Source organism: Dipodomys spectabilis, unplaced genomic scaffold (assembly GCF_019054845.1).
Source record: "Dipodomys spectabilis isolate Male_0828 unplaced genomic scaffold, ASM1905484v1 ptg000335l, whole genome shotgun sequence".
NCBI classification, from domain to species: Eukaryota; Metazoa; Chordata; class Mammalia; order Rodentia; family Heteromyidae; genus Dipodomys; species Dipodomys spectabilis.
The window spans coordinates 2331027-2344973 of NW_024871012.1; the positions used below are offsets into that span (position 1 = coordinate 2331027).

Genomic DNA, 13947 nt, shown 5'->3' on the forward strand with positions numbered 1-13947 from the left:
CTTAGGCCGCGAACTCACCGACACACAGCAGACTGGGAAGGCAGGAGGCATAGGGGGTTATTGTTTAGTGGATATGGTTTTGATAGGGGCGGATAAAAAAGTCCTGAAGAAAGATGGTAGAGACAGTCACACAATAATGTAAAGGAACTTGATACCACTGAATTTTACTGGAAAAAAATAAGGTTAACATGGTAAACTTTATGTTAGGTAGGTTTGTCACAATAAAAAATATAGTAAACTTAGTAAAAAAAAAAAAATAAAGTAATCTTAGTAACATGAGCAGGAGAGAAGGTTTTTGTCTGTAGGGGCTGGAATAAAAATGGCACACACCTATAATTCTACCTATTCAGGAGGCTGAGATGTCCTGAGATATCAGGATCTCAGGTCAAAGCCAGTTGGGGCAGGAAAGTCTGTGAGACTTTTTTTCTCCAATTAACCAGCAAAAAAAGCCAAAGTGGAGTTGTGATTAAAGTGGTAGAGCACCAGTCTTGAGCAAAAAGGCTAAGGGACAGCACTCAGGCTATGAGTTCAAGCTTCAATACTGGCACAAGTGCATGTGTGTGTGTGCACACGCACATGCGCACACACGTAATAGAATATAAAGAATTGGACTTTTTGTTTCTCTTTGTTAAGTACAGTATGATTACTTTGTCTCCTCTCCCTCATTTTCTCCAGGAATACAGATGACAAACTACAGAAAGGGAAGCAGAAATAATCTGGTTTCACTCCAAATCAGTTTCCCTCCCTGCTTGAATTGACTACCCTTCTTATTCATCGCTTCCCTGGATAGACAAATCTCAGAAGAAGTGCAGGAGAGCCTACCTTTCTCATGTGTATGTGTTTAATAATCAGTGCATCATCGCTTTTGAAAATTAAAATCCTGCCTTTTAATAAGATATGTATCTTATAAAGAAGCTCCTTTCCTTTTTATTTTTTGGGTCTGGTCGTGGGGCCTGAACTCTGCCCTGGGCACTGTCCCTCAGCTCTTCAGCTCACTTGAGCCACAGCGCCACTTCCGGCTTTTTTTTTTCTGCTCATGTGGTGCTGAGGAATCAAACCCAGGGCCTCAGGCATGCAAGGCAAGCGCTCTACCACTGAGCCACCTTCCCAGCCCCAAAGAAGCTCCTTTCTAAGATCTAAACCAGACTCTAGAAGGAGGAGGGCCCCCGCTGAAATGCAGGGGCTTCCTGGTCTAGCTGTCTTCATGCATTTATACTGTCCAGTAGACAAAGGTGACAGAATAATAATAAGATAATAATAATAATAAGTTTTATTTCCTCCAATGGTTTTCCTTTTCTGCTTCCCTTCCTTCCTTCCTTCTTTCCTAACTTCCCTCCCTCCTTCTTTCCTTCCTTTATTTGTTATTATTGATTGATTGATTGTTGTTGTTGTTGTTGGTCAATGGGCTTGAACTTAGGGCCTGGGCACTTCCCTGAGCTCATTTGCTAGAGCTCTACTACTTTGAGTCACAGATCCACTTTCGGTTTTCTGGTGGTTAATTGGAGATAAGTCTCACGGATTTTCCTGCCTGGGTGGCTTTGAGCTGAGATCCTCAGACCTGTTTCCTGAGTAGCTAAGATTACAGGTGAGAGCCACCAGTACCCCGCCTTTCCTTTCCTTTCTTTAAGCAGTTAGCAGCACAAGCTGCTATGTGAGCACTAGCATGCAAAGCACTGTACTAGAGCTCTTAGGAAAGCCAGTGACCATTAACCCTGTAAATAAACCATCCAGCACCTCTCATAATATTGATCTGTACAGTGCTTGTCTGAAGCTTATGTCTACAGTTGTGTAATGTGAGGGAGACCTGACATAAAAGCCCAGGGTTCTGGTTTTTCTTTCAAAATGTGTTCTCACAATGTCTCTTCTACCTGGCAGCAATCAGCTGAATTGGAACTTTCCTTGGATTTAGAGCAGTGGGTCAATTAGAATAACATAGCCTTTCAATGTCAGAGGCATAAGACCAAGAAGGCCGTTGGGAGACTCACATGTTCTTCCTTACTGTTTTCAACCAGCCATTTTCAGAATGGAAAATAAAAAGGCCATGGAAGAACACATTGATGTCTCCACCATGTTGGCTTGAAAGTGTCAAACCTACCGTCCGCTCACATCCTATTGGTGGAATCCAGACACATGGCTGCCAGGGAGCAGGGGTTGCTGGGATATACCAAACCAGCCTGGGCAGCCACTTCAGGATGATGATTCTATTGCGTGCATTGTGGGAACACAAATGTATGATAGCTCCATGAGCTCTGCCACACATAGGCATGTGCACTCAGTTTACCACAGTCTCTACCTATCTTTCTTATCCCAGAGTGGCCTTTAGATATGTTGGTGGTCTAAGGGGTCTTGTGGGTAGATCTTGAAGAAGATACAATGAAAGAGATTTTCTCTATGATAAAAAGAGATCAACCAGGCTCACACCTGTAATTCTAGCTACTCAAGAGGCTGAGATCTGAAGATCACGGTTCAAAGACAGCCCGGGCAGGAAAGTCAGTGTCAGTGAGACGCTTATCTCCAATTAAGCACCAAAAGCTGGAAGTGGAGCTGTGGTTCAAGCGGTAGAGTGCTAGCCTTGAGTTCCAAAGCTTAGAGACAGCGCCCAGCCCCAGGACTAGCGCGCGCGCACTCACACACACACACACACACACACACACACACACACACACACAGAGCTGTATTGGGCTGGATGATCAGTGGGTTCTGAGGTAGAGGGGGCGTGTGACCAGCTTCTCAGCAGGACCCCAGGTTGTGGAATGGCTACAGGCCATGTCTTAGCCAATGAGACGGTGGATACCTCTGTCCCATCCCATGAGAACTCTTTGTCTCTCTAGAGACAAGGATGGCAGTCCTCGACAACTGGACAATGGAGATAACTCTGCCATGTTCTCTGAGGACAGAGGACCAAATGAGTGTGTAATCCCTTTTTCTTAACTACTCCCTGGAACAATGTAAATTCCTCAGGTTCAAAACTCTAAGGATGAAGGTCAACTCTTACTGCTCCCAGTATATTAGTAGCTCTGTGTGTGTGTGTGTGTGTGTGTGAATTATTAGATAAAATACTAGATGTACCACAATCTTTACATACTATAGTTTATGGGCTGAGAATCAAACTCTCCATTCATTGTAATTTCCCTTCCTTCCTTCTTTCCTTCCTTCCCTTCTTTCTCTCCTTCCCTCGCTCAACCTCCCCCCCCTGCCCCCCCCTTTCTTTCTTCGAATCTGGAGTTTGAACTCAGGGTTTCCTGCTTGGTATTCTACCACATGAACCACACCTCCAGGTCTGATTTTTGCTGGTTTATTTTGGAGATGGAGACTACTGAACTTTTCTACTCAGGCTGGCCTTGAACAGTGATCCTCCAGTTCTCACGCTCCTACGTAGCCAGGATTGCCCTGAGTAGCTAGTGTGAGAAACTGGTCACCAGCTACAATCTTCTAAATGAAGTAACCAAAGAAGACAATGACTTTATTCACTTCAGGCTTTTCTAGAAACGTGGCCCTGCAACTTCCAAACCCAAAGCAACACTTTCGCTTTCCGGCCTCTGTTCCACCCATGTAACCACAGCCAGCAAACACAGCCCCAACCCCAAAGGCATTTTGGACAGCCTTCCCTCCCCGGCTGCGTTGCCTGCGGCTGGTGTTATGCTCTCCAGTACACCTCGCCAGCATACCCAGACCTGAGAAAGTACTTTCATAGTAAAAGAGATGGGGTTCAACTGTGCAGCAGAAAGCAGAATCACATCCAGATCTCAAAGGACCCCGTCTTGCAGGAGAGGGGAGGAGGGCGTCTCCCGTTCAGCACCCTTGGGGGCCTCTGCTGGAGTTCTTTCGAGAAGGGAACTTGTGCGGGGAGGTTAGAGCCTGTCTGATCTGGCCCTGTGCCCACCTTGTCTGGGGGGGGGGGGTCACGTTCCTGCGGCTGGGGCTGCAGCTTCGCCCCGTCTCATGTTCCCGCTCACGGATCCTCACGTTTCCAAACTCCATGCGTGTGCACGCGGGCGCTGCCTCCCGGGAGGTTTCAGCGTGGGGCTCGGGCTGGGGGCTGGGGGAGGGGGGCTCGGGCTGGGGGAGGGGGGCTCGGGCTGGGGGAGGGGGGCTCGGGCTGGGGACTGGGGGAGGGGGGCTCGGGCTGGGGGCTGGGTAATAAGTACAAAGAACCTTTTTGCTTTGTGTTTCTAGACTTTCTTTTTGGGCCAGGATCTTGCCGTATGGACCCCGTTGGCCTCGAACTCATGATCCAGAGTGGCGGCATTTCAGACGTGGTGCTGTCCCGTCCACTCAGCCATCCTCCCCCCCCACCCCCCCGGGTGTTCCAGCCACTGTCGTGTGTGATGCCGGCTGTGTGTGAATGAATGCACGAACGACTGCTTGTTCTGGAGCTCTCACACGCACGCACGCACACGCACGCACGCCCATCGCCGCTGGTTGGAGAGGCTGGTGGATGGGAAGTCACTGATGCGCACGTTGTCATACGACACAGGGGCTCGGAGGCCGGGTTGGTGTGGGGGGAACCGGACCTTTCACTGGGGCCCGAGCGGCCTCTCCCTGCGGCCCACGATCCCCCGCCGGGCGCTCAGCCACCCGGGACCAGCGGCTGGTGCAACCGCCCGCGTGCCTTGCGTGGATGGAAAAGGCGGGCTGAACCCAGAGCCTCGGGAGCCGCGACTGCTCCCGGCACCTCGTGAGCACGACCAATGGGGAAGCGAGCCCGTAAGCACGACCAATGGGAAAAGCGAGCCCCGTGATGACACCCAATCACTGCCGGGCCCGCGGGGTGGGCCAATAGGGCGCCGGCTGGGCGCTGGGAGGGGCGGGGGGGGCGGAGCCGGCCGGGCCTCGCTCCGCCGCGGGGGACGCGGGCCGCCACGCGCTCGTCCTCCCTCGCCGGCTGTCCGCGTCCGCGCCGCGCCGCCCCGCCATGGACGTCCTGAAGCAGGTGGTCAACTTCGGGCCGGGGCCCGCCAAGCTTCCGCGCTCGGTGAGTCCCCGGGGCCCGGCGGCGGCATGGGCACGGCGGGCTCGCATCCCGCTCGGCTGGGCTGCCGGGACCCCGGCCGGAGAAGGGAGCCCGGCGGCGGGGCGGCGGGGCGGCGGGGCGGCGGGGCGGCGGGGCGCGCGTGCGGGGGTCGCGTGGGGGGGGACGGCAGGCCGGGGCGGCGGGGCGGCGGGGCGCGCGTGCGGGGGGTCGCGTGAGGGGGACGGCAGGCCGGGGCGGCGGGGCGCGCGTGCGGGGGGCGCGGGCCGGGCGCGGGGGGGGCGCGCGTGCGGGGGGCGCGTGCGGGGGACGCGGGCCGGGGCAGCGGGGCGCGCGTGCGGGGGGCGCGGGCCGGGGGGTCGCGTGCGGGGGGCCGCGTGCGGGGGGTCGCGGGCGGGGGGCGCGGGCGGGGGGTCGCGGGCGGGGGGGCGCGGGCGGGGGGCGCGGGCCGGGGGGTCGCGTGCGGGGGGCCGCGTGCGGGGGGCGCGGGCCGGGGCGCGCGTGCGGGGGGCGCGGGCGGGGCGCGGGCGGGGGTCGCGGGCGGGGGTCGCGGGCGGGGGGTCGCGGGCCGGGGGTCGCGGGCGGGGGGTCGCGGGCGGGGGGTCGCGGGCGGGGGGTCGCGGGCCGGGGGTCGCGGGCGGGGGTCGCGGGCGGGGGGGCGCGGGCCGGGGGTCGCGGGCGGGGGTCGCGGGCGGGGGGTCGCGGGCCGGGGGTCGCGGGCCGGGGGTCGCGGGCGGGGGGCGCTGGCGGGGGGTCGCGGGCGGGGGGCGCGTGCGGGGGGCGCGGGCGGGGGTCGCGTGCGGGGGACGGCGCCCCGGGGGGAGGCGCGCCTCGTGAGTCCGGCTGGGGGGCGCTGCCGCGGGAGGCCCCCGGGGTCCGCCGGGTCTGGGACGCCGCTGGCCCGCAGTCCACACTGGGAAGCTCTGCCGGGCCGCCCGCCCCCCCTAGGCTGGCGGGGATCCGCACTGTGAAGGCCTCGGTCCCAAAGCCAAGTTTGCTGCTTTTGGGGGCGAGGGAGAGGAGGGCGGAAGGGGTGGAGCTTGAGCCCAGGGCCCGAGCACTGTGCCCCCACTCTCCCCCCACTCAGGCCCGAGCACTGTGCCCTCCCCCTCCCCCCCCCCACTCAGGCCCGAGCACTGTGCCCTCCCCCTCCCCCCCACTCAGGCCCGAGCACTGTGCCCTCCCCCCTCCCCCCCACTCAGGCCCGAGCACTGTTCCCTCGCCCTCCCCCCCACTCAGGCCCGAGCACTGTGCCCTCCCCCTCCCCCCCCACTCAGGCCCGAGCACTGTGCCCTCCCCCTCCCCCCCCACTCAGGCCCGAGCACTGTTCCCTCGCCCTCCCCCCCACTCAGGCCCGAGCACTGTGCCCCCCCCTCCCCCCCACTCAGGCCCGAGCACTGTGCCCCCACTCTCCCCCACTCAGGCCCGAGCACTGTGCCCTCCCCCTCCCCCCCCACTCAGGCCCGACCACTGTGCCCTCCCCCTCCCCCCCCACTCAGGCCCGAGCACTGTGCCCTCCCCCTCCCCCCCCACTCAGGCCCGAGCACTGTGCCCCCACTCTCCCCCCACTCAGGCCCGAGCACTGTGCCCTCCCCCTCCCCCTACTCAGGCCCGAGCACTGTGCCCTCCCCCTCCCCCCCACTCAGGCCCGAGCACTGTGCCCTCCCCCACTCTCCCCCACTCAGGCCCGAGCACTGTGCCCTCCCCCTCCCCCCCCACTCAGGCCCGAGCACTGTGCCCTCCCCCACTCTCCCCCCACTCAGGCCCGAGCACTGTGCCCCCACTCTCCCCCCACTCAGGCCCGAGCACTGTGCCCCCACTCTTCCCCCACTCAGGCCCGAGCACTGTGCCCTCCCCCCCCCCCAACTCGGGGTCGGCACTCTGCCCCCTTGAGCCGCAGCTCCACCCCGGCCTTTTGGGTGGTGAGTTGGAGATGAGAGTTCTCCAGACTTGACGTTCCCTCTGGCGGCCCAGGCTGGGTTTGAACCGTGATCAGGAGAGTAGCCCGTGATAATAGAATTACCAGAATTACCGGCCTCCGGCGGAGGCCAAGTTCTCTTCCAATTGGTTCTGGAACGAAGATAAGGTTCTTCTCTGGGCCACACACAGAGCAAGCACATGCCCGGCTCCCCCCTCCTCCACGCTCAGCTCCCCCAGACCCCCTCCTGCCAGGGGACCTGGGGCCAGCTTCTGGGGTCCCAGGGGCCCAGCGAGCAGCTGCTGCCACCAGCGGGGAAGACCCAGGGCTGAGCCAAGAGCTGTACAACTGTCTATTGTCCTGCAGGGGAGATCTCCCCGGGATGCGGCCTCCTGGGGGGGGAGGAGGGGGAGGAAGAAGAGGAGGGGGGATGGGGGCCTGGGGACGGGGGGGGGGGGGGGGGGGAGGGGGGAGGGGGTGGACGCGGCTCTTGATCCTGGAGAGGGAAGGGACTGCTCACCTTTTAGGGCCAGGCCTCCGGCAGCAGAGGACAGGGCTTGTTTTGCTACCACCATGGAAGCTGTTCCTGCAACGCCCCTTCCCTCCTCACTGTAGTGAATTATGATGATAGCTGACACCAATAATACAAGTATATTATTTTTCTCCCTGGGAGGTTTTTTGGTTTTGCCTTTGGTTGCCTTGTGAAGGAAGCTGGCTGGGGGGTGGATGGGTGTTGCTGCTTTTTAGGTATCTGACTTGGTTGCATCCCAAAGATTTAGGGAGACTTTCACAAAGGTTTTCTTGACTGTCAACTCCAGTGGGAAATGCGTCTTACAGAATGATGAGGTACAAACATACTGTCATAATGGGTATGAAATCCTGAGGAAATGCAGCTTTAGTTTAATTCTGGATGGCATGCACTGTTTTGTATTCTAGTCTCCTCCAGTCTGTTCTGTTTTGTTAGGCAGATTACTTGTGGCCCACAAAAGCAGTTCCTTTCTGTAGTTTGGGGTAAAGAAAAATCCACCCCCCAAACAAAACAACACGAAACCCACTGGATTATTAAAGGGGCTGTGGTTTTAAGCTAGAAATCTTTTTTTAAAAATGCAGTGTTTTTTAGTTAGAAATTTTTAGGTGCTTTTCAAGGAATGTTGTCTGTATGAAAAAATATAGTCCTAAAAGCGGTTTGGATGCTGTGTGGGACTGGGGCTTAGCTTGGCAGTGGAGCTCCTGCCTAGCATTTGCAATTCCAGGCCCTGGGTTTAGTACTCAGTTCCCTCCCTTTCCTTCCTGTCTGCCTGGAAGAAAGAAAGAAAAAAAAAGATTCTATCATGGTTTCTTTGATCACAAGAACAGATTCACCAGTGCACCATGCTTACTTTTCTTTTTAAATTTTTGATTGGTGTGTGACACTTGCATGTATTTATGGGATTCCTCAACACAGCTCACCGCCTGCACAGCCTGCACCACGGAAGATCAGCCAGTGCTGACAGCATCCAGCAGTTCAACAGTGACATGTTTTTGAGCTCAGTCGTCCAAACAATCCCTCCCTCCCTCCCTCCCTCCCTCCCTCCCTCCCTTCTTTCTTTCTTTCTTGATTAATGGGAGATAAAAGTCTCATGGAGTTTCCTGCCTGGGCTGGCTTGATCCTTAGATCTCAGCCTCCTGAGTAGCTAAGATTAGAGGCTTGAGCCAAATGTTCCTGGCTTAGAGATTTTCTTTCTTTCTTTCTTTTTTTTTTTTCTAATTGTGGGAATTCTGAATTCACAAAGGTAGGAAGAGTTATGTAATGAGCCTTCGGGAACCTGTCAGACTCTATCAACATGATGCCAGTGTTATTTAAGCATCCTGGGATCTTTCTTGATTTCTTGATTTCTTGCTTTTCATTCTTTTGCTCCTTCCTTTCTTCCTCCTCCTCCCCCCTTTTTTTGTCATGAGTTTGAACACTGGGCCTGGGCACTGTCTCTGAGCTTTTTTGCTCAAGGCTAGTGCTCTACCACTTTAAGACACAGCTCCACTCCCGTTTTCTGGTAATTAATTGGAGGTAAGAGTCTCCTGGACTTTCCTGTCCAGGCTGGCTTTGAACCATGCACCTCAGATCTTAGCCTCCTGAGTAGCTAGGATTATAGGTGTGAGCCATTGGTATCCAGCCTTTTTTAATTTAATTTCTTTCATAGTGTTATTAAGCCCAGAGTTTCTTGCATGCTGAGCAAATGCTCTACTATTCAGCTGTACTTAGAGCCCCAGGCTCTGGCATTAATCTTTCACACATTTTTTGAGACAGAGTTTATGTAGTCCATGCTGGCCTCAAACTGTGATCTTCCTGTCTCATCTGCCCGCGTGCTGGGAATTACTGGCTTGCCGCACTAGCTCTGACTTGAAATGCATATTAACTCATAGCAGGTTTTCTCTTCTCCCTCTCCACCTGTTCAGATCTAGCACTTTCCATCAAAAAAGACCAGAAAGTTGATTTTCCTGTATAACAGGAGCCTATTGGTTTTTGTTGTTCACTGAACTAGGAAGTGTACGCATCCTGTACTTTTAGCTTTAAGCAAGTTTACAATGAGATTTGTGGAGGAGACATTTTCTAGGGAATCAGCAAATTCACGCCTTTGGAACAAGTCTAAGTTATGTTGTCTAAGTTCAGGCTCAGCTTTTGTGTAGGTTGTCTTGGTGAAGGGGAAGGAGTTTTGTGGGAAGGGGAAGGGGGCTGGCTGGGGTGGGGACTGTATTTGGGACTTCCCTCCCCCAGTCCTTGCCAACCTCCAGTGTTTAAAGAGAAACCTGTGCACAGTGCATTGAAGCCAACTTCTTTCTTTTCTTTTTTTTAGGTGTTGTTAGAGATACAGAAAGAATTATTAGACTACAAAGGAGTTGGCATTAGCGTCCTTGGTAAGATTTGCTTTTGATTCTTGAATGTCCTGGTTTCAAAGTCAACTAATTTAAATGCATCCAGTCTAGAATTTCTACAGAGTCTTCCTGTTGGACTTTGTAGAAACATTTTTAATCTTTAGTAACTTCAGTTACATGTTTGCAAGAAACTTTTTTCTGGTTTTTGTTTTTGTGAAGCTTTATGATTCAGCCAAAGCTACCCTCAAACTCAGAATCTCCTTACCTCTGCCTTCAGAGGGCCGTACAAACTACAACTGACTTCAGAGGATTTCATGATTGTTTCTTCTGTGCATAGGATCTGAGAGCAGAAGATACTACACGTTTGTATCATAATGCCATTAGGCATGTATTGCTTCACATCTGATAGGTGTGTGTGTGCACGCAGGCGCGTGTGCATGCATACATGTTAGTAGTGGGACTTGAACTCAGGACCTGGGTGTTGTTCCTTAGCTTTTTTGCTCAAAGCTATGTTCTACCACTTGAGTCATAGCTCCATTTCCAGCTTTTTGCCTGTTAGCTGGAGATAAGAGTCTCAGAGGCTCTTGCCCAGGGTGGATTTGAACCACCATCCTCAGATTTCAGTGTCCACCAGCATCAGTGTAACTGCTAGTTTTTATTATGATTATATAGAAATTTAACTAATGCAGGGTGCTGGTAACTTATGTCTGCAATCCTGGTTACACAGTAAGGAGGCTGAGATCTGAGGACTGGGCGGGCAGGAAAGTCTATGAGACTCCAATTAACCACCAGAAAATTGAAAGTGGCTGATCTCAAAGTGGTAGAGCACTAGCCTTGAGCAAAAAAAGTCCAGGGACAGCTTCCATGCCCTGAGTTCAAGCTCTGTGTAAAAAAAAAAAAAAGTAACTAAAGGTTAAAATATACACTAAGCTTCTATGAAGCCCTTGCACATTAATAATTTCATTGCTAACTTTCCCCTGAATTGTTGAGGAACAGAACCTATGCATTCTGAAGTTCACTTTCTTCTTATAATTCTTTAAAAAAATTGTTGTGGGGTTTGAACTCAGGGCCTGAGCACTGTCCCTCAGCTCTTTCAGTCAAGGCTAGTGCTCTACCACTGAGCCACAGCTCCACTTCCAGTTTTCTGCTGGTCAATTGGAGGAAAGTCTCACAGACTTTCCTGCCTGGCTGGCTTTGAACTGTGATCCTCAGATCTCAGCCTCCTGAGTAGCTAGAATTACAGATATGAGCTACCAGTATCCAGTCTATTTGCTTCTTTTCTTGAAAGTTGCAAAGGTTGTGTGGTATCATGGGACTGTAGGGATAGTTATATTGCTCATTTGTATTAACTTCTGTTTTTGAAGGTTTGGGGGCATATACTTAGATTTCTTTTTCCTTTATCTTTTCCTTCCCTCCCCATCCATCCTCTTCCCTCCATTCTCCTCCCCCCCTCCCTCCCTCCCGCCCTTCCTTCCTTCCTTCCGTCCATCTGTTGTGGGGCTTCAATCCAGGGTGGTCTCTGAGCTCTTTCATTCAAGGCTAGGGCTCTACCACTTTGAGCCACAGCACCACTTCTGGTTTTCCGGTGGTTAATTGGAGGTAAGAGTCTCATGGACTTTCCTGTTGAGGTTGGCTTTGAACAACAATCCTTAGATACCAACCTCCTGAGCAGGCATGAGCCACTGGCATCAGCCCTCTCCCTCTCCCTCTCCCTCTCCCTCTCCCTCTGCCTCTCCCTCTCCCTCTCCCTCTCCCTCTCCCTCTCCCTCTCCCTCTCCCTCTCCCTCTCCCTCTCCCTCTCCCTCTCCCTCTCCCTCTCCTCGTAGGTTGTTGGGCTTGAACTCCAGGGCCGGGGTGCTGTTACTGAGCCTCTTTGTGCTCAAGGCAAGTGCTCTACCACTTAAGCCGCAGTGCCACTTTTGGCTTTTGAGTGGTTAATTAGAGATACGAGTCTCATGGGGGCTTATCTGCCTGGGTTGGCTTTGAACTGTGATCCTCAGATCCTCCTGAGTAGCTAGGGTTACAGGCACCTGGCTCTTTTGGGGGGGGGTCGGAGCGGATCCAGGCTGTCCTTAACCTACAGATCTTGCTGCCTCACCCTCCTGGGTGCTGGGATTGTAGGTGTGTGCTACCATGTCTCGCATATACTTAGATTTCCGTGAAGTGAAATCATCATGTGGAGTTGGGTGCTCTGTCCCCGAGTCCGCGTTTGTGCTTGGATTCAGGTTTGTGAGAAAGATATCTTGTGAAGAGTGATGAGAACTTGAAAATGAGTTAATAAGTGGCTTGTTAATTGAATGTGATACTTGAAAGCTCATTCTGCAATGACTATAAGACTAAAGCGTTCATAATCTGAGAATCAGTTTGACTGACCCTTACACCAAGCCAGGGTGGGCCCAAAAAATTTGACTTTTTTTTATGTTATATCTTTGTAAATTGCATAGATGTTTGGTATTGGACTAAACTTTAAAAAATTTGTTTCTTTCTTTGTACAGAAATGAGCCACAGGTCATCAGATTTCGCTAAAATCATTAACAACACAGAGAATCTTGTGCGGGAATTGTTGTAAGTTTTAAAAAAAAATTCTATTATTTTGGTCCAGTGCACCATAAATCTGAATGTTTGTTCCCTTGTTTGCTGTGCTCTCCTGTTTGTCCAGAATATTCTATAATTAAAAACCATCTCTTGGCGCCTCTCCAAATTCACTGTTAGTACAGAAACTCTTAGACTTGGGTCCCAGCCTGCATTTGTGTGTTGTCATTTTCATTGTAAGTTGTATTCCTAAAGGTGCTGAACCATTGTGTGTAGAAAGTCGTTCTCTGTGACGTGGCAGGGGAGTTCTTATCTAACTCTGGGGGCTTAAATATGGCCTTCTGTCATCTGTTAGTCACTTGGTTGAGGGTAGAGATGAAGAAGTTCAGGCAGGTGCCAGTGGCTCACACCTGTAATCACAGTTACTCAGAAGGCTGAGAATCATGGTTTGAAGTCAGCCTGGGCAGGAAAGCCCGTGAGACTTTTATATCAAGTTAACCAGAAAAAACTCCAGAAGTGGAGCTGTGGTTTAAGTGGTAGAATGCTAGCCTTGAGCAAAAGAACGCAGGGACAGCGCCCAGGCCAGGGAGTTCAAGTCCCAGGACTTGAAGGGCCTAGCATCTGAATGACAGATCATAGCCTTGCCCTCTGGTCCTTCAGCTGCTAAGAATCTCACGGTGGGAATCCTGTAAGTCCTGCCTGGATGCTTTGCTGTTTTTCTGAGCACAAGTCATAGGCCAGGCACAGTTCAGAGCAAGATATCTTCACAAAAACTTAATTCCCAACACGTTACCACCTTGCTCTGCCCTTCCTTAATTATTTTATTTATATGTCTGTGCTCAATTGTCCCCAGTCCATTCTGCTTTCTTAGATCTTAGTATAGTGGCTCATGTCTGTTAAGTCCAGCTACTCTGGAGGTAGAGATTGGGGAGGATTGAGATTCAAGAGCATCTTGGTCAAAAAGTTATCAAGACTTTGACCTTAGTAAGCTAAGTGTGGTGGTACATATCTGCGGTTCCAGCTGTGTAGAAGGCCATATGTAGGAATGTGTAGGATCATGGGGTGAGGTTGGATTATGGGTGATAGACTACCTGAAACATAACTAAATACCATTTAAAAGGGCTAGAGGGGCTGGGAAGGTGGCTCAGTGGTAGAGTGCTTGCTTTGCATGCATGAGGCCCTGGATTCGATTCCTCAGTACCACATAAGCAAAAAAGGAAAAACAAAACTGGAAGTGGTGCTGTAGCTCAAGTGGTAGAGTGCCAGCCTTGAGCTGAAGAGCTGAGGGACAGCCCAGGCCCACAGTTCAGGCGGACTGGACCGGAAAAAAAAAAAAAGGGGGCTAGAGATGGGCTCAACTAGAAGCATGCTTTCTTAGCAAGCCCAGTGCCCTGAGCTCAAATCCCAGAACACACACACACAAAAGGTTTGCCACACAGCCAACAGGTTTTATAGGATGAGCTCCTACAGGAATAGAAAAAACTCTTCTTCAGAAGAGGCCTTGGAGCCAAGGTCTCAGAACTGAACCCCATTGGCCAGCTTGGGTCAGGTGCTCATCTCCCAGCACCTGGGGTTGGCTACAGTTGAATTCTGTGACTGAGCAGCAAAAGGATGATTCCTTACAGCAGCGGCAGGGTGTTGCCTGCCACAGGAGGAAGTGCTTCTGTTCACAGGA

The 13947-nt window shown here is 52.7% G+C and overlaps 1 protein-coding gene across 1 annotated transcript in view; it reads left to right on the forward strand.

The window, feature by feature from the left end:
• Nucleotides 1-4850: 4850 nt before the first annotated feature.
• Nucleotides 4851-13947, forward strand: part of Psat1 (phosphoserine aminotransferase 1) — a 28553-nt gene continuing 19456 nt past the window's right edge. Inside the window, exons 1-3 of the mRNA XM_042665604.1 lie at nt 4851-4975; nt 9722-9782; nt 12236-12305. Of these exons, the coding sequence (XP_042521538.1) occupies nt 4916-4975; nt 9722-9782; nt 12236-12305 (191 nt within the window). The 5' untranslated portion in view covers nt 4851-4915. The remainder of the gene's footprint in view (nt 4976-9721; nt 9783-12235; nt 12306-13947) is intronic.